General features: G+C 39.9%; 1 protein-coding gene across 4 annotated transcripts in view; it reads left to right on the forward strand.

The window, feature by feature from the left end:
• OTOF (otoferlin) overlaps positions 1-20,294 on the forward strand; it is a 177,010-nt gene that overhangs the window by 8,140 nt on the left and 148,576 nt on the right. For all 4 annotated transcript variants that reach the window (XM_034421227.3, XM_034421229.3, XM_034421228.3 and 1 more), the window contains exon 2: positions 9,776-9,834. In XM_034421227.3, the coding sequence (XP_034277118.2) occupies positions 9,776-9,834 (59 nt within the window). The remainder of the gene's footprint in view (positions 1-9,775; positions 9,835-20,294) is intronic.

A 20,294-nucleotide genomic window follows, 5' to 3' on the forward strand; every position in this document is an offset into this window, starting at 1 on the left:
ATGAATGTAAGGGGCAAAACTCCTACTGCATGTTCACTTTTATACCCATTAGCTTCAGAACATTGTCTTTTTCTTGAGTATCTTCAAAAAGCAGCACTTGATTGCAAGAATCATCCATTTTTGTTCCCTAAGAATGCTTCAGGTATTCATAAAAAAATAAAGATTGGTCCTGGACTGTAGATTGTTCTATAGCTGAACAATTCCCAGTTAGTGCTTCTTTTACTTAAAAAAAAAAGAGAGAGAGAGAGAGAGCAAACCTTTTTACTTAATTTTTCTTGAAAGAAATGAAACCTGGAGGGGTTGAGAAAGTTGGGAGGTGATTAAAGCCCCCATACTGTAGAACTGGGATGTCTTTCTGGTATAGCTTCTCCAGGCTATTTCTCTGCACCAAAATGTACATTGCTCACAAGGAAACAGCAGCTACAAATCATAAAATCCCCAACTGTAAAATACAAATCATTACGAACACAGAAGGAAAAAGTACAGTTCCAAACAATGTCTCATATATCAAATCAAGAGAACGCCCACTAAAACATACTTGCTTAAGACCGTCTATGAGTCGCCATGCGCAAATAGGCGGCAATATAATTTCCCTAAAATAAAAAAATAAAATAATAATAAATAAATAAATAAATAAATAAATAAATAAATAAATAAATAAATAAATAAATAAATAAATAAATAAATAAATAAATAAATAAATACGTCTTGTGGACTACACAGTCCGGAGAAAATGAAAAGGGTGAGAAAGCAATTCAATTCTATCTTGAGTTTGTTCAGTATAAGATGGGGCAGAGAGGATTTCAAGATTCGGTTACGGTGCCCTGCGACACTGAAAAGCATTGCAATAGTGCAGGGGTAAAATGCACTTACAGTACCTTCCCTACTGGATCGGGAATGTAAGCGCGTGAGCCTCTTCTGCGCATGCGCAGAGCCTTCGGCGCACGCACAGAAGGTAAAAAACGGGACATATCATCCCAGCAGGTGGGTGGAGCCTCCCGCCACCAGCCCTACCGGCTCGTGTGAGCCGGATAGATCCGGCCAGATTTCACCGCTGCATTAGTGGTGAATATCTGTAATTTGGGTGTAGGATGAGGGTGAAGGTTCATTCTCTGAGCTTGTGGGTTGGTTTCCAAATGTTTCGTTACCAAGCTAGGTAACATCTTCAGTGGAGTCTAGGGATTCCCCTAAACTCTGCTGAAGATGTTACCTAGTCTGGTAACGAAACATTCAGAAACCAACCCACAAGCTTGGAGTACGAACTTTCACCCTCAATAAAATTTATTGTAGCCGCCATGCACATGTGTGTCTTGTCACCTAATCACCTTGTTACCAGTGGTGGGTTTCAAATTTTTTTAGTACCGGTTCTGTGGGCGTGGCTTGGTGGGCGTGGCGGGGAAGGATACTGTAAAATCTCCATTCCCACTCCACTCCAGGGGAAGGATACTGTAAAATCTCCATTCCCACCCCACTCCAGAGGAAGGTTACTGCAAAATCCCCATTTCCTCCCGATCAGCTGGGACTCAGGAGGCAGAGAATAGATGGGGCGGGGCCAGTCAGAGGTTGTATTTACCGGTTCTCTGAACTACTCAAAATTTCCGCTACCGGTTCTCCAGAACTGGTCAGAACCTACTGAAACGCACCTCTGCTTGTCACCTTGTCCCCTAATCACCTAGTCACCTGTAGCTGGATGACCAATTAGAATAAATGCTGCACAAGAAAACTTACAGTGCCAGTGGAAGTAGTTGTAAGGTAGCTTGTGTATTTGACACCAAATTCAATATGGCCCTTGTGAGAATCAAAATAATATATGCAGCCACATCTCAACTGATCAGTATTACAACACTTTTTGTAACAATCAATATGTTCCTGGTCCCTTCTTCTCAATACATATAACCGATCATTAGTCTAGTGGATAAGGCACCTGGCTAGAAACCAGGAGACTGTGAGTTCTAGTCTCTGTTTAGGCATGAAACCCAGCTGGGTGACTCTGAGCCAGTCATTTTTGTTCATCTCACCTCACAGGGTTGTTGTGGGGAAAATAGGAGGAGGAGGAAGGAGAATTAGATATGTTTGCCACCTTGAGTTATTTATAAAAATAATAAAGGTAGGATAAAAACTAAAAATAAAATAAATCATTGTTATAAAACAGAACCTGAAGGAAAGTGCTGATGTAGGGAATTTTCAGTAAAGGTGAATTTTAACTTTAAATGGAGGTGTCATCTCTATATTTCTTTATAAAGCGCAATCCACAGTGAGATGAAGAAGAGCAGATGGGGCTCTGCAGGAATGAGGGAAATCAAGATTCCTAGAAGAAGAAACTCTAAAATCAATTCCAAAAGGGGTGTTGGTGGTGATGACAAGCTTTCTGCATTAGTGCAAGGAAAACTATTTTGCAGTGGCTGAAAATATTAGATGAGTTTGGGGGCCAGATAATGAGACCCTCGGGTCTGAAGCATACAATTGAAATTGTGCACATCATTACATAATTGCACGGCAAGTGTGTATCAATGTGTGTATATGTAAACTTTAATTATGTAATTTGGTTAAAATTACAAATTAAAAACACCCCGAATCTCCTGAGATCTCATGTTTTACTTCTTTAAATTTGGCCACCTTATTAAAGAGCCATGGTGGTGCAATAGTTAGAATGCAGTATTGCAGGCTAACTCTGCTGACATTGCTAGGAGTTTCATTCCTTCAACCCTGGCCAGCTCAGGGTTGACTCAGCCTTCCATCCTTCCGAGTTCGGTAAAAGGAGGACCCAGATTATTGGGAGGCAATGTACTGATGCTGTAAATTGCTTAGAGAGGCCTGTAAAGCATTATGAAGCGGTATATAAATCTAAGTGCTATTGCTATTATGAGATGTTGGCATCCTTCTTTACTTTATTTATTTTTCTTACATATTAATTTTGAAGTCAGCAGCCATCAACGATTAGTATCATAGGTATTGCAATGGCCATGGGAAACTACCAGTGGTGGGTTTCAAAATTTTTTACTACCGGTTCTGTGGGTGTGGCTTGGTGGGTGTGGCATGGCATGGGATGGCTTGGTGAGCATGGCTTGGTGGGTGTGGCAGGGGAAGGATACTGTAAAATCTCCATTCCCTCCCCACTCCAGGGGAAGGTTACTGCAAAATTCCCATTTCTTCCCAACCAGCTGGGACTTGGGAGGCAGAGAATAGATGGGGGCGGGGCCAGAGAGAATTTTTACTACCAGTTCTCTGAACTACTCAAAATTTCCACTACTGGTTCTTCAGAACTGGTCAGAAGCTGCTGCAACCCACCTCTGGAAACATAATATGTTCAAAACATTCCTAGCTGATTCTTCCTATTATAACACTGTCTTTGTTTCCACCATTGAAAAATGTTGCTTGCAGAGTTGTTGAGATCAGTTAAGGGAAAATAATGTGTAAAGGGATTCTTCCCAGGGAGCCAAATTCTTCCAAATTCTCTCTAGAAGGTTGCCAGTAGCTTCATGCCTCAGACTGCTGCTGTGTAAATTTCTTTTTTATAAGAATGTGTACAGATCTGAGAAACACATTTGCATCTGCTAGCAATACAGTTGTGATTATTACATTTTTGTCCCACCTTCTATATATATATAAATGGCTATGTGTGTGTATGTGTTCCAGCATAAATCTGGAACACCTTGAGCAATTTCAACTAAACTTGGTACACAGATGACTTACTCTCTGGAAAGAAATACTGTAGGGGTAAGACACCCCTATCACCCCTCAGAGAGAGAGTGAGAGAGTGTGTGTGTGTGTAAATATGTGTATATGTTCCATCATAACTCTGGAACGCCAGGCCTGCTGAAATGAAAAGGAATGAATTATATCTATAGTGTCAAATCAGAGTACTTTTGACAGTGATAGTGTGCAATTTGGATTCAAGTTCTGTTAAGATACAGCCTGTTGTGCCTTAAAATGAATTCTACTGTACAGCACGGTGGCGTTGCCATGGTAACGGCTTCACAGTACTCCAGAAGGGGGCTCCCTCTGGCAAGGGGGATTGGTTCTTAAAAAAACAACATCACCCTAGGCCCTAGGATGTTTGGGGGTTTTTTTTAGCCCCTCAGCTTCAAGCAAAGAAGGCAAGTTGTTGGGGAGGTGCCTGCTAATGCAGATAATCACCTGAAAGGCTGTTCCCTGTCTAATACAGGATTGGGATAAATAAATACCCAGGTAACGCTCGGTTATCAGCTAGTTTTATATATAACTCAAGGTGGTTTTCAGTGGGGGACAAGGAAAAGAGAAACAGTGATAGACTTTGCTCCTTGAGAAAATCCTCTGTCAGAATGTTTTTCCAGGTCTTTTTGTCTAAACAAATGATTGCAAACAGGCAAAAGGAAGCTCAAAGATAGACCAAAACATGGCCCTCCTGATGAAATCACACAATGCACTTCGAATATTGCATACTGTACAGAGCTGTCTGGAAACAGCCAGAGTTGCTGGTGTGTGTTTCATTTTGCTGTTTAATCCAGGTTCCTTTCAACAGTACTAAATTGCTGAAATCGATCCACGCCAATGAAGTCATTGATCATCTTTTTCATATGTAATTCACAAATGCATATTAATTCAATGCTGGGATGCCTCCTGACTGTGCCAAGCCTTCCCTTTCTCCTGGGGCACTGGTTAGAAAGCAGTGATGGACTCAAAGAGAAGGGAAAGCCACACTGCTTCTTTTAAGCATTATAAAGCTTTTGTCAGTTTACCAAGGTAACATACAGGAGGACATTATTGGGATGAGGGTGGATTAAATGTGCGATTTAAAGAGAGTCCTAGATTCTCATGTCATTGGAGAACTTGGCACCTTTGTCCTTCTGATGAAACCATGCTGGCTTTCTCCCTGGAGGTAGGGATCAGAAACAGTCAGCTGCACATTCAGAAGACACATGTTGAAATGATCTTCAAGCAGGATGAATGGAATAATAAAAAAAAGCATTATTAAAACATCCCCATAGGAATTTAAAAGTGGGATACTTTAAGAATAGGGGGAGAAATGGAAAACATCTGGTTCCTTCTCACTGATCTACTGATACGATAACCATGCCTTGGTTGTTTCATCAATCCAGTTTCTAAAGAGGCCCTCATGACCTCCCTTTCTCCCCCCAAAAATTACTAAGTATGTAAATCTCAACCTTTTGGCCATGGTTGTTGTGAATCACTGTGGTTGTTAACATTGGTGAAATTCAATTTATTTTACTACCAGTTCTGTGGGTGTGGCTTAGTGGGCATGGTGTGGCTTGGTGGGCGTGGCTTGGTGGGTGTGGATATTGCAAAATCTCCATTCCTACCCCACTCTGGAACCAGCCAGTGGTGGTATTTGCCAGTTCTCTGAACAACTCAAAATTTCCGCTGCCAGTTCTCCGAACTACTCAAAATTTCTGCTACCGGTTCTCCAGAACCTGCCAGAACCTGCTGGATTTCACCCCTGGTTCTTAAGTAGATCATGCAGCCATTAAACAAATCCGTCTTCCTCCACTGACTTTCCTTGTCGTAAGCCAGCTACTGATTGATCATGTGACACCAGGATGCGACAACCATCGTCAATACATGCTGGTTGCCAAGCACCCAAATTTTGATCATGTGACCATGGGGATGCGACAAGAGTCAAAAGTGTGAGGATCTGTTATAAGTCATTTCTTTTCCAGTGTTCTTATAACTTGGAAACAAGAGGTCATAAATTGAGGGCTACCCATACTGTTTGAAATGATTGAGACTTCTTCAGTATTACTATTACTGACAACACCTACAACAATACCAGCTTGCTTCATAGAGAAGTGATTGAAAACCTAATTGGGAGATTAGGTTTCTTTGCTTCAACCAGCACGAGCGCTCCCAGAGAGTGGATCTATATGTGTAAATGAGGAGATGATTGCCTGAACCTAGTGAAGTAATAATTTTCCTTTTTTAATTAACCAAATCTTATATAAGCGAAACTGCGATTGCAATCCTATGGTGCAATTATCAGGGTTTCCTATTTTATAATCTCCCTAGCTATATTTGAATTTTAAACTGAGAGAAAAAGTAATTAACAACAACAAATTCTGCCACACTATGTTACACAACACAATAAAATTGAAAATAAGCATATTTTATTTCTAGAAGGAGGCAGATTTAATAATAGGCCCGCTAGCCTTCCACGGAAGTTAATTGGGAATTGGGGCTATATATTTTAGCATTTTAATAACATTTTCCTCTATTGCTAAACTGAAAATGTAGAGATCAAAGAAAAGGGTAGATGAAAAGTAAATTCCATGTTATCATCTTCCCTTGTATGTGTCATTCCAGGATTAACAATTTCTTCGATAGTTTTACTCCCTTCATAAGGTGTTTGATGGGTCAAGTTTTTATAGGCTCTCACCATTGTATATTTAGGCTCCTTTGTTTAATGTTTTCTTTTCGCCCAGAAAATGAGTTAATCAAATAGGGTGGAGGTGAAATGAATACAAAAGAATTCCAAGCAATGGGAAAATCAGTATACACAAATCTTACAGAAAAATCCAAATGCCATCTTGATTTCATAATTACAATAATGTTGATAATTACAATAATGTAATTTCATAATTACAATAATTGTCGATCGAAAGGTCAGCAGTTCAGCGGTTCGAATCCCTAGTGCCGCGTAACAGGATGACCTCCGTTACTTGTCCCAGCTTCTGCCAACCTAGCAGTTTAAAAGCATGTAAAAAATCCAAATAGTAAAATAGGGACCACCTTTGGTGGGAAGGTAACAATGTTCCGTGCGCTTTTGGCATTTAGTCATGCCAGCTACATGACCACGGAGACGTCATTGGACAGCGCTGGCTCTTCTGCTTTGAAACAGAGATGAGCACCGCCCCCTAGAGTTGGAAACTATTAGCACATATGTGCGAGGGGAACCTTTACCGTTACCTTTTATTCCATTGTTCCACCCATGATGAATCCATTAATCTACAGCTTGAGAAACAAGGACATCAAAGTTGCTCTTTCAAGACTTTATAGTCACATGTCACTGCATTTTAAAGAAATGTGAATTGTGTACCAAACTAGGTTATGATTTGATCAGGAAGGAGAAAAATAGATATATGATATAAAACTTATATAGCCATTCCCCCAAATGCAGACTATATTGTCTGATATAGTTAATGGACTGAAGGAGGATCACTCTTTGTATTACTGTTAATAAATTGAGGAGTCTCAGCGAGCTTGAATAATAATACTTCAGTATGAGGAATTGGGGGGGTCGGGGGGGAGGCAAACAAAGAAGACTTAGGAGAGACCTGACAGCAATCTTTCAATACTTGGGCTGATTATGAAGAAGAGGGGGGGTCAATTTATTCTCTAAAGCACCTGAGGGCAGGACAAGAAGCAATGGGTCAGGGGGAAATTCAACCTTGGAATAAGGAGGAATTTCCTGATAGTTAGAATGTTTAATCAGTGGAACAGCTTGCCTCATGGAGTTGTGGGTGCTCCATCACTGGAAGTTTTCAAGAAAATATTAGATGCCATTTGTCTGGGATAGGATAGGATAGGATAGGATAGGATAGGATAGGATGGGATGGGATGGGATGGGATGGGATGGGATGGGATGGGATGGGATGGGATGGGGTGGGGTGGGGTGGGGTGGGGTGGGGTGGGATGGGATAGGATAGGATAGAATAGAATAGAATAGAATAGAATAGAATAGAATAGAATAGAATAGAATAGAATAGAATAGAATATCAGAGTTGGAAGGGAACTTGGAGGTCTGCTAGTCCAACCCCCTGCTCAGGCAGGAAACCCTATACCATTTAGACAAATGGTTGTCCAATCTCTTCTTAAAAGCTTGCAGTGTTGGAATGACATAAGGACTCCTGCCTTAAGCAGGAGGTTGTACTAGAAGACTTCTAATACTTCTAATTTGCTTCCAGTGCTATGATTCTATGGTCCCATTTTGTGTATGGGTCCTCCAGAAAATTTCTTTAGCCTTCCTTAGCAGCCCTCCAGAAGCAGCAAAGACTAAACTATGTCCTAGGTTACTGAGAGTTATGGGCACTATATCAAACACATCAAGAGGACATTCAGATAGGGAACTGTCCATATGGCTCAACGTTGTTTGCCCTGTTATAAGAATTCTTCAGCTGATATTTTTCTGACCAATATTGTCCTGGAAGATCTAAATAATAATAAATAATAATAAAATTTGTGTATTTATTTTATAGTAAAATAAAGTGGCAGGAATAACTAGTATAGTGTAGTGACTAAACTATTAGTCAAAGACTCAGAAGATCCAGGCTGAAGTCCCCCTTAATTATGGAAATATCCTGGGGAACTTTAGGCCAGGCAGTCTCTCTCAGCCCAACCTACTTCACGGGTTTATTGTTGCATAGGTAAATTGAAGAGGGATCCCCATGGAAATCACCTTGAGCTCTTGGAGGAAAGGTAGAATATAAATTTAGTAAGTGAAAAATTAATATGATCGAGGATTATAAAATCATCTATATTTGAAGAGAGTTTGTGTATATTTTTAGGCTTACAACTCTGCTCTGGAATTAAGTAATAAGACTGACTGGGTTTAAAGTGACAAAATAAATCATTTCATCATAAAATTCAGGGTGTTACAATGAGGTTAGGCACATTGAAGAAGAATAAGACAATCTTAATGTTTAATGAGATCAGCTGAAAATCTAGCTGCTGCATGCGTACAACATGCTACGCTTGGTTAGGGATAATCTTACTTTCCTTTATGTATCCTAGTAAGTCAGACAAAAATAGTCCATGTGTTTGTTTCATTCTTACAGTAAATATATCATGCAAATCCATAAACAGGATAATGTTATTTGGTAACCATATAAAATATATTATGTAAATGCAACCAGTGACTATTAGGCTTTATGGCTGGTGTGAGATCTCCTGTTTGTCATCCGAATAATAGAAGCTGCAGATAATGGAGAATTCCAGCTTTTCCCCTGACTCAGAACATGTTGTGGCTCCGTTGCCTGAGCCTGGGCTATCGACAGATGCAGACTCTGAGAGTGAGGGAGAGGAGTTGGCAAGGCCTCCCTCTCCAGGACCCTCCTGTCTGGCAATGTCTCCGGAGGACACCGAAGGCCAAGAGATAGGCCCCGAGCCAAGCACGTCCCCGCAGCCACAGGTGGACAGTGACGAAGGAGATAAGTGCTGGCTGGATCCTCGACAGCGGCGCAGGGAGAAGCATGCGCAGCAGAGGGGAAGGCGTGCCAGAAATTAGCTGAGTCACTGGACCACACCCCATAGGGTATAAATGTGGGTGTGGTGGCTGGTTCAGTTTGTGACAAGCAAAAACTAGAAATAATCCATGATCTCTGCGTTACTGGACTTCTGCCTGCCTTGTCGGACTGCATTTGGACTAATCCTTGTATTGCTGAAACTTTGCCTGCTTTATCAGAATGCTTGCAGTCTAATCTTTGTTTTGTGTGAGTAAAGTCTGAATTCGCAGCTAGCCACTGGGTTGCTGCCAGCTTTATCTTCAAAGACTTTGTCGTGTCGCTTATTAACTCCGGGCTGTCTGTGGGGGTGCGTGTGTGGGACGGGGACAGAACAGAACAATTGTACGACTTGACAATTCCTATAGTTGCATTGGCTTCTATGCAGATAATTAATTGCATGAAAAACATACCCACCTGATAAATTAATTCTACCTTATCCACATGGATATAAAATATGACACAGTCCTTTTAGATGCCCTTCTTTTACTCTTAATGATCAGCTTTGTATTTCTGAGGCATTTTATTAATATTAAAAATAATTTTCTCTTTGGGTTTTGCAGGTCTCTCATTCTACACTCGAGTGCTTGAGAACTGTGAGAATGAAGCTTCATTTGATGAGGTAAGAAAGGAATTTCTGAATTGGAGAAAGGTTATGAATTGTGGCATCTTTGTATTCTCCCACTACTTCAGACCTGCAAAAAAGCTGTTCTGTATTCTGTTTTGGCAACTGTGCTCCATCAGTATATAGGCAAGTCACTCTCTTGAGAGATGGAAGACTATGATGAATATGATAAATAAAGAACAAACAAACAGTCATGAATATCTACAAGATCTGGTCTTGAAGAACCCCAGCAATCACTAGATGTGATGAAGGAATATAGAAAATTCAGATTCTTTGCTGCCATCTAGTGATCATCCAGATGATTTCAGTCTACATGTAGTAGATCTAAGGATAGGAGACACAGTGTGCATATTATTAGCTTGCAGCCTAACAAGTCCATCCGTCCGGAAGATGAATAGTTGTCTGCCACATCTATTCATCTCTGCTTCCTGCCTTTTATCCCCAGAGCTAGAGTGGGGCTTCGCTAGCAGCAGTGGCTCTTCCTTCCCAAGGATCAGCCCACGGATTTCCACTGCTCTCCTTTCCTCTGCCTTCTGTGCATCCACATGTCAGGCAATGGACCCAGCTGTTCCTCCTCTTCCTCATCAGCCACCTCCAGACCTGGGGGCTGTTGACTCTCCATCTGAGGACTGACGGACAGCCCAGGCTCCGCCTCTGTCTCTCTGCCAGCTCCATTCCCTCTTCCCCCTCGGAGCTCTCAGGTTGCCTTGATGCTGATCCTGACTCCCACACTTCCTCCTCCTCTGATTTGGCTGCTGAAGGAGCCAGCGGCTGACAGGCCACAGCAGGTATTATCCAGATGTTTAAATTGATAATTGAATAACCCATTTTCTTCAATTAAATGGAATGTGCTAAACCCCAACAAACTAATCAAAATTAAAACTAGGGATCTTCCCTGGTTTTTTTGGACTGTAAAAATGAAGAGGGAGAAAAGTACTTTCAGATATGCATTATTTTGTTCATATATGCTTACAATAAAGTTAGAGCTAGTACTTCTGGATGTGTTTCTTGCCTGAATTATCTCACAAAACTGAAAGGAATAGATTAGGGCAGTGGTTCTCAATCTTTTCTTCACCATAGACCCCCTTTAAATAATTTTTGTGGCCATGGATCCCTCAAGACTTAACTCAAGATTTAAACCATCATATTTCTTCAGGCCTTCGTGGACCTCCTATGATGACACCATGCCCCCTCCCCCCCCAGCAGTCTGCAGACCACAGGTTGAGAACCACTGGATTAGGGGCTTGGTAATAACACTTCCAAAAAAATATTGAAACATTACTTGATTGCCTAATGTCTATGGAGATTCTCAATCATCCAGGTCATGATAGTCCCAAAGGTGTTTTTTTCAAGAGGCAACTGGACTTTCTGGTTTTTCTTTGAAGACATTTTGCTTCTCTTCCAAGAAGCTTCTTCAGCTCTGAAGAACCACTTCAGTCATGGTTGTCCCAAAGGTGCTTTAAAAAAAAAAAGCTTCTTGGGTGAGAAGTGAAATGTCTTCAAAGAAAAAACCAGAAAGTCCAGTTGTTTCTTGAAAAAAGCACCTTTGAGATTACAAACTGAATATGGGCTAGCAGTGTGATGTGGCTGTAACAAATGCATTTCCAAATCTTCAGGAGAAATTATTCTACTGAGCCTATTTTGCCCACAGCCCCCTTTGAAAAATCTGTGAAGTTATGGGCACCATCCTTTCAGAAGTGCTCAATAGACTAGAGATTGAGTTCTATGAAGAGAGATCGAAGGTGCTAAGTACATTTAGCCAAGGGAAGACAAGACCAAGAAGGAACGTGATAGCACTCTTGAAAGGATGTCACACAGAAGGTCAAGACCTGTTCTTTATTGTTCCACAGTGCAGGATACTGAACAATGGATTTACATTTACAAGAAAGCAGAGTCTGATTAAAGGTCAGAAATTAAGTACGAATGATAAGAACGCTTTGCAGAATATGGTTTTGCAAATGGTTGGACTTGATAATCTCAATCACAACGTCCAACTCTATGAGTCATTTCCTGTGAGATGGGCTGCTATACAAATATGATTAAATAAATAAATACATAGATTTTAAACTTTTTCACTCTTAACCTCCAGCAAAAATAGGAATCTGGATAGAAAGCATACATTGTAAGTCTATGCCTCTGGGCCTGGGGAGTATTTTACAATAATACTTCGTGAATTAACTGATTTTTAGTTTCCGCAGTTGATTTACTTTAACCGGTTTGGATCACTACAGCTCCAAAGCACAAAGTATATGTTTTAAATATATCAAGTTGTACAATATGCTAATTCATTGATTGTTAGACATCACTTTGAAAAATGACAGAACTCTCTGGGGGCAACAGGGTGTCAATCTTCCACCCCCACTTTGCCAATATATAAGCAGTAATGTTAGTCATGCTAAGTGAAGTAAGAAGGATGAAGTGCAGCTTCTCTGCAACTTCCCCATTGCCCAGCCTGATCCCAGTGTCTTCGGTTGGGAAGGATTGGGCAGGATTGAGAATTCAGGAAGCAGTGAATGAGATTCCCAGCTAAAAAGAGGTTCAGAGGTTCTGTGACCCAAGGATAAAAATGTATATGTGCTGGTTTGTAGTATAAAGTCATATCAGTCTTTAATTTTCAATGGGAGAGGCACCATCCTGTGAGATGTATAAAATGGTAGATAATTTCATAAATCAAGTCCTTATGGATCCTGAACTTGTTCACAAAGTTTTACTGGTAGCAAAATGGAAATGCTGTTTCCATTGCCTTCTTCTGGGTGTGTGTATTTTGTTTTGGTTTTTTTTACTTCCCTGCCTAGCTCTTAACTTCAGGATTTTCTGGCAGTTTTCTACCAAGTTCTAAGAGGATCCAACTCCAGTTAGCTTTTTTCCAACACAAACCAAATTTGGCCAGGACCTGCTACCCAAAGTTCTTTGGGATACAGCGTTTTCATCAAAGCAATGTCTCATTATCACAATGTCAGCTTTGGTGCCTTTTATATTTGCCCGCCACACAGTGCTGAAATGTAAAATTTGTTACTACCGGATCTGTGGGCGTGGCTTGGTGGTGGTGGGAGGTAATGTGACTTGGGTAGGCATGGCCAACTTTTTTTTTTTTACTTTTTAAAGCATTTTTTTCTACAACCTTAAGAGGTTGCAGAAAAAAATGCTTTTAGAAGCCTCTGACGATCAGGCAACTCAGCTGGGATTGCCAGAGGCTTTTAAAGGTATTTTTTTTTCCTACAACCTCTTCGGCTGAAGAGGTTGCAGAAAAAAAATCCTTTTAAAAGCCTCTGATGATCCCAGCTGAGCCGCGCGATCATCAGAGGCTTTTTTTTTATTTTTAAAAGCAGTTTTTCAGCCGAAGAGGTTGCAGGAAAAAATGCTTTTAAAAGTAAAAAAAAACAGCCTCTGATGATTGCATGGCTCAGCTGGACATGGGGGGGGCAGGGATTTTTGCTACCGGTTCTCCGAACCACCCGCCACCATCGCTACCGAATCGGGCGATCCGGTCCGAACCAAGAGCATTTCAGCATTTCGCCACATCACAGCACATTACAAAAGGAGTGGAGTTTGGTGCAATACTGCTTTTGCCATTTCTCTCTTGATCCCTCTGTGGACATCTATGTTGATCTCTGCGGCCAGCGACTATTTCCAGTTCTAATCGCTCTTCTGTGATCTCACCGTTGCACAATGGCTTGGAGTCTCCTTCCAAAATTACTCATGAGATCACTCATTTTATGAGACTCTAGTCATCCTCTCATAGGTGCTTGTGAAGTTTAAGTCATTAGTTGTGTGTTTGTGTGTGTGTTTTTAACTAATGTTTTGGGGACATTAGTTAATTTGGGGATGTACTGTAGGTGGTAAGAGTTTATGACTCCCTTGTGTTTATGCATCCAAGTTGCTAATCTTATTCTAAAGCAAAAAAAGACACCCTTGGCTCAAGTCACTACTGAATGTATTACATTCTTTTACCTGGAAGTCCTGCATTTTAATGTTCTGCTGTACATGAGCTGCCTGGAGTTATGTATAGCAATATAAGCTGTTTATGCTGCAGAGAAGTTTCTTTGTTCACATTCTGGATATAATCCTGAGATGATGCCTAGGGCAATCCTCCTTATCGCTCAACTCGGTATATGCCTTTCTGTAATCATAAACTGCCTGTGAAGTTGTAGAGAATTTCTTAGGTGCTGCTCTCACCATTTATCCCCCTAAATCTGCAAAGCTGTGTCTTCCTCTGTTGTTACATAAACCAAGATGCTGCAAGCCTTACATAACAGCCTCCCTCTCATAACATACCCATTAAAATGCTCAGGTTGTAGACCCCCTCTTCCCCACCTACATTTTCCTTTTCCCTCTTTTCTTTCTCTCCCTTTCCCTCCCACGCTTCCCACTGAGTTTCTTTTCTTTGTGAATTTTACTCAGCTACAATCTTCAGAACCAATGTTTGGAAGGAGAAATTTGGATTACATGTCAGTGCTTTTGACTAGGTGCACATGCAGTGCAATTTGTTCCATGGGAAATTATCACCCTGCAATTTTCTTATATGAAGTCATCTTCCATTTCTTCCATTGTCTTTTTCTATGAAGCCTTTTCAGAGGTCCCAAATAGCTGTGAACTAATCAGGGTTAGTTCACATATCCTGGGATGTTCAAGTTTGTTTCTCAGTTTGGGGATCTACAGTTGTCATTAAATTAAACATGTCATGCTGAATGATAATATGATTTATTTGCCTTTGGTGTATTGTGGAAATTGAGCCATTATGGTGTGTAAATACATACAATTTACAATGTTCCCAGCGAAGGTGTATTGTCTTTAAATGTTTCATCCATGTTCCACTAATGTCATCATCTTTGGATTTTCTTTGAAAGGGTTACATGCTTAGGCAGAATGTAGGTATGCCTCTATATTTGGCAGTGGTGGAATTCAAAATTTTTTACTACCAGTTCTGTGGGCATGGCTTGGTGGGCGTGGTGCTGCTTGGTGGGCGTGGCAGGGGAAGGATACTGCAAAATCCCCATTCCCTCCCCGCTCCTGAGGGAAGGATATTGCAAAATCTCCATTCCCACCCCACTCTGGGGCCAGCCAGAAGTGGTATTTGCCGGTTCTTCAAACTACTCAAAATTTCCGCTACCGGTTCTCCAGAACCTGTCAGAACCTGCTGAATAGCACCCCTGCTTTGCATACTTTACAAACTAATTTTGAGCTCAGCTTATTTCAATGGCCAGTTCTCTTTGAGGATAAGGAATATATCAAAGAACTTTTAAACAGCATGAGATAACCATTTTAAAATGATTAAAATGTGTTATATACATTTTATAATGTACATAAAATTTAAAAAGATTAAATGGGGACTTGACCGCCTTCTACTTAAAATCCAAGGATGATGAGTGATTTGTGAGATTCGCATAAAATATTTTTTTTCTGATAGATTGCTTCATTTTACAGTACAGGAGAAAGAAAATACACAGATAAGTAGACTGTCATTTTGGGAAACTGAGCATAGAGCTAGTGTAGTCTTTGTTCTCAGAGTCTTAATTAGATTTTTATAATGCCCCATGGGATCATTTCCATTGTCCTTTTTTGTCAGATTTACTTATCTTAATTGACACCAGACCTGAAAGGGGCTTTCTGATTTGTTTCATCCAATGTGTAAATGCATAATCAGATTATTTAAAATATTAATCCTACTGTGTTTTTATAATAGATCAAAGTCTTTGAAGCTAGTAATCTTCAAACTGTATATGAGATACTTGGATGAAAAGTGTCTGGACAAAATCAAGCACAATATTAGACATTTTTGCCACTTTTAGACCAAAGTCTGACAAAGAATAACGGTAAAGGTAAAGGTTCCCCTTGCACATATGTGCTAGTCGTTCCCAACTCTAGGGGGCAGTGCTCATCTCCATTTCAAAGCTGAAGAGCCAGTGCTGTCTGAAGATGTCTCTGTGGTCATGGCCAGCATGACTAAATGGCAAAGGCACACGGAACACTGTTACCTTCCCACCAAAGGTGGTCCCTATTTTTCTACATGCATTTTTTACGTGCTTTCAAACTGCTAGGTTGGCAGAAGCTGGGACAAGTAACGGGAACTCACCCCGTTACACGGCACCAGGGATCTGAACCAGTGAACTGCCAACCTTTCGATCGACAAGCTCAGCGTCTTAGCCACTGAGCCACCACGTCCCTACATGACAAAGAATACACACCAACAATTAATTGCTTTATTTGAGGTGTGTTTTTGTCTTTCCTTGCTTACAATCATTTTACAGCAGACCCCTGTGTATGAAGTATCTGCAGTTCTTGGCTGAGTTAAATATTTAAATAAGGCTAGGAATAAAGGTTTGAAGAACATTCTTTGACAAGTAGCAAATTCTATAATGTCCTATTGCTGAAACTGAGTTGAGGGTGCATCTTAGAATTAATTGTGCCATGGAGAAGGCAGAATTTCAAAAATCGGTATGGAAGAAACTAATGTATCCCATACCTGCAAAGCAGATGTTTCCTGAATATTCTGAGACATTTTTATGAAAATGTATAAGGTAAAGTATCCCTGAATATTTAATTGGAGTGGAATAAAAGGCTTTGTACTACCATATTAGAAGTATATGAAACACCCTTTCTGTCACTCTAAATTTTTAATAATAAATTGAAGGTACAGGAAATGCCAATAAGGGTGTAAAGGTATCTTTGTGAAAACAACTGTCAGGGAAAGTTCTTTACCTCCTAACATTCAAACATGCTTTAAATGCGATTCTTTATTCTGAGCACTGAATATTAGGTCAATAAATCCACATGATGGGATCAAATAGAACATTTGCCTGCTGGGATTCAGACCAATAAGGATGCCATTGGCTGTGAGAATTACAGGCTGCCTTGGTGTACCACAATTGTGGCAAGAGAGCCTTAACCAAGACATGTCATTTCTGCCATAAAAACCATTTCAAGAAATGGAAAGTGCTTTTTTATTCTTGAGTAAATCTTAGAAATAACAATGTTGCTGCCAGCAAAAATAATCTCTATGAATTGTGGAAAATATAAGAAAAATAACACATTGTTATTGCATATTCTGCTTTTCTTCTGTGAACATGAGTATGTTCCCTAATTTTATCCCCATAGTGAGGCAGATTGGGCAGAGAAAGATCCTAAATCATCCATGAACCTAAATCATTCATGAGATTGAAACAGATTCATTCATGAAACTCCTAGTTGCCTGGGTGCCTGTCATTCTCCAAACTCTGAATCCAGAAGGTATCTCCTACATTAAAATGTGCGTATTCTGGTTGCCACAGTAAAACATAATAGGTGCTCTTAAACATTTGGAGGAGAACTTCATTGATTGGGAGTTAGAATCAAAACCATGCACTCAAACATATGAATCTTTACTTTTAGGTTTCTCTATCTCTATTCTCATGTCATCTGAGATGATAGTAAGTACTTATTGGTACAGGAAGCTTCTGTTTTCTATTGTCACTTGATTGCCCAAAGGAGACACAATAGGTTTGAAATTTTATAGCAGACAGTAGCATGGATTAATTCTCAAGGCTTCTGATCCTTACTGAAACTGCTTTTTGAACTGGCAAATCTGGCATGCAAAAAAAAGAATGTCAGTGCTTGATCTATGTAGGGTTCTATTACAGTCACATCTACAATCTATTAATAAATCTGCTGGCAAGGATGACATCAAAAGGTATGCCTCCAAAAATCCATCGATTCTTATGTATGCTACTATATGTTGTGGGCTAAAGCTTTCTTTTGTGAATCTCTTCAGCTATACCAATGAGGAAAGAGCTCTAGTAGCTGTTGGCATCAGGGATGGGTTCTACTTACATTTACTACTGGTTCGCATCGCACTCGCACAATGCAAAGCTTCTGCGCATGCACAGATCAACTTTGATGACATCCGGGTCAGTGGGTGAAGCCTCCCGCCGGTTTTACTACCGGTTCTTGCTAACCGGTCTGAACCGGGGGCAACTCATCACTGGTTGGCATCCTCAGAGTTGTCTGAATCCTGATTTTTTAATTTTCTGCATAGCAGCAAAAAAGACCTTCTCAGAGAAGTTTTCAAACTTAGTGGGTTTGTTTATGTTTTATTTGTTTTATTTTATTCATGTATTTATTGTATTGCCAAATTACAGCCAGGACCTTCTGGAGCATACAATATTGCAAAAATAAAACGAAAACAATATACAAAATATCAAGAAGAAAACAATATAAACCAGTTATGAGAAAAGGAAGGGAGGGAGGGAGGAAGGTAGGGAGGAAGGTCTTGGTAGTTAAATTAAAAAGCATGGGAGAACAAGCAGGTCATTGGCCAAAAATCTGTTAGAAAAGAATTCCAAATTGAAAAAGGCCCTTTATTTATTTCTCACTTTATTTAACGATTGAACAGTCTCCTGTATGCCCTTCTATGATCTCAAACTTTTATGCTTTGACCATCAAGCAAATAAATTAATAAGCAAAGCCTCTATTGAGGAGCAGGGTGTGAGGTCTGACTGAATTTAGAAAGAAGTAGAAGGCATTATAAATGATGGAGATCTAGGCTCATTAGTGAGAGGTTATTCATATTTACAAGGTGATTGTGGTCTTCCAAAAATGGAATGGTTTCACGGGGGACAGGTTGTAACTCCTGGAATGAAAAGAGCTCTGTACTTTTGGTCTCCTTACTACAGTGAGGTTGTAGTATTGACAGTGCTGACTTGTCATAGACCTGATTGGACTATTGTTTGTTTCTTTAATATAAGGAAACTTATATTAGCTCATGAATTAATTGGAGGTGGCTTCTTAGGTTTGTCAGTTAATCCTTTTAAGCTCTGCTGCCTGCTAGTTGCCAAGCAACTGAGAGTTTGACTTTAGGAGGCTCTTTTGAGTATATAAACTCATATAATTGTTAAACTTTTTCAGAGGCAAGAACTCTTGTTGTGTCTATCTGTAAAGATATCACCACTTGGATAATTGGAATATTTCTTTTTTTTTTAAATTTAAAACAAAACTTTATTCATTTTTTAAAAACATTTAAAACATACAAGTTTCTCTTAATCAAAAACAAATTTACATATACAGTACACAACTTCGTCTATTGACTAATTTCTATTATTATATATACATATATACATACATACAGTGACTTATTTCCTTTTCTATCCATCTGAAAAAAGGAATATTTCCTTTTACCTTTGATAGAATTTCCCCCACTGTTCCTAATACAAACACTAAAATACAGTATACACTACTTTTTAGATAATCTATATTGTTTTCTTCCTTTACATTCCCCCAGCCTTCTTCTTCATTACTTTGTACTGATCTTCAGCCTTGGAAAACTGCTTCTGGATTTTCAACAGAAAACATAAAGGCTGGAATCATACCATCACACTAAAGCTTAGGTTAATAAGCCACAATTGTTTTGCTTATACAATATGCTAACTAATGGCTAAATTTCCAAAACATGATAACACATACTGTGCTTTACTACATTTAAGTTGTCTCAATTAAGCCAATTGTTAATGCTGAGCTGCAGTCACCATGGAGGAAACAAAATCAAGCTGGAATATAACCCCTCAGGATAACTCTTTGGAAGTAAAGTACAGCATGAGTTCTTTTCTTGAGAACCTTGTTTAAGCAATAGCTATGCATATGACATGGTAGAATACAGCAGGATTGTCATATTCCTCCAGGTTTCATATGTGGTAATAAAATTGCTGCATTCTATTAACAGATTCAGACATACAAGTTACATTTTGGAAGCCACCTAAAAATGGAAACCATCTACAGTATTCACATGTACACATGGTCCCCGGAATATGATTTAGGATCTTTCTGCAAACCAGATTAAACTTTGTAGGTATCCTGCACTACACCAAAGAATTAAAGGACCCTGCTTCTTGCCTCTTAATAGTGAATGATGAGCAAGCAAAAGTTGTGTGATTAAACAATGCTAATGGAACATGTCAGAGAAAACACCCTAATGGATGTTTTTAATCAACTGCAGTAAATAAATCATTTCCCTAGAGACCGTGTACAGTATGTGTGTTGTGTTTGTATCCATAAATGTGTGTGTTGTGTTTGGACCCACATCAGCTTCAATTACAATTGCATTAACACTTACTAAAGCAGGAGCATACAATTCCTTGTGACCATATGCCATAGTTTGTTTCTTACTAAGCCCTCCAGTGATACCTCTAGAGAGGGGAAGAATGAAATGGAGGCCCCTTTTAATTTGGAAGAAGGGTTGGAGGTTAGAGAGAAATTGGCGCAAACAAAAAGCACCTATTTTACTGGGAGTGTTTTTAAAATAGGGTTGTAATAGTGCATTGCTATCAATATCGGGTTTCAATTTCGTTTGCTATTGGTTCGCTCGTGGGTGCATGATGCTTCTGTGCATGACATCTGGGCGGGTGGGCAGAGTCTCCTGCCACCGCCGCTACCAGTTCGCCTGATCCAGGGTGAACAGGGTAGCAACCCACCACTGGCTGCTATGTTCT

Source organism: Pantherophis guttatus, chromosome 1 (genome assembly GCF_059756535.1).
Source record: "Pantherophis guttatus breed Tessera chromosome 1, ASM5975653v1, whole genome shotgun sequence".
Classification (NCBI taxonomy): Eukaryota; Metazoa; Chordata; class Lepidosauria; order Squamata; family Colubridae; genus Pantherophis; species Pantherophis guttatus.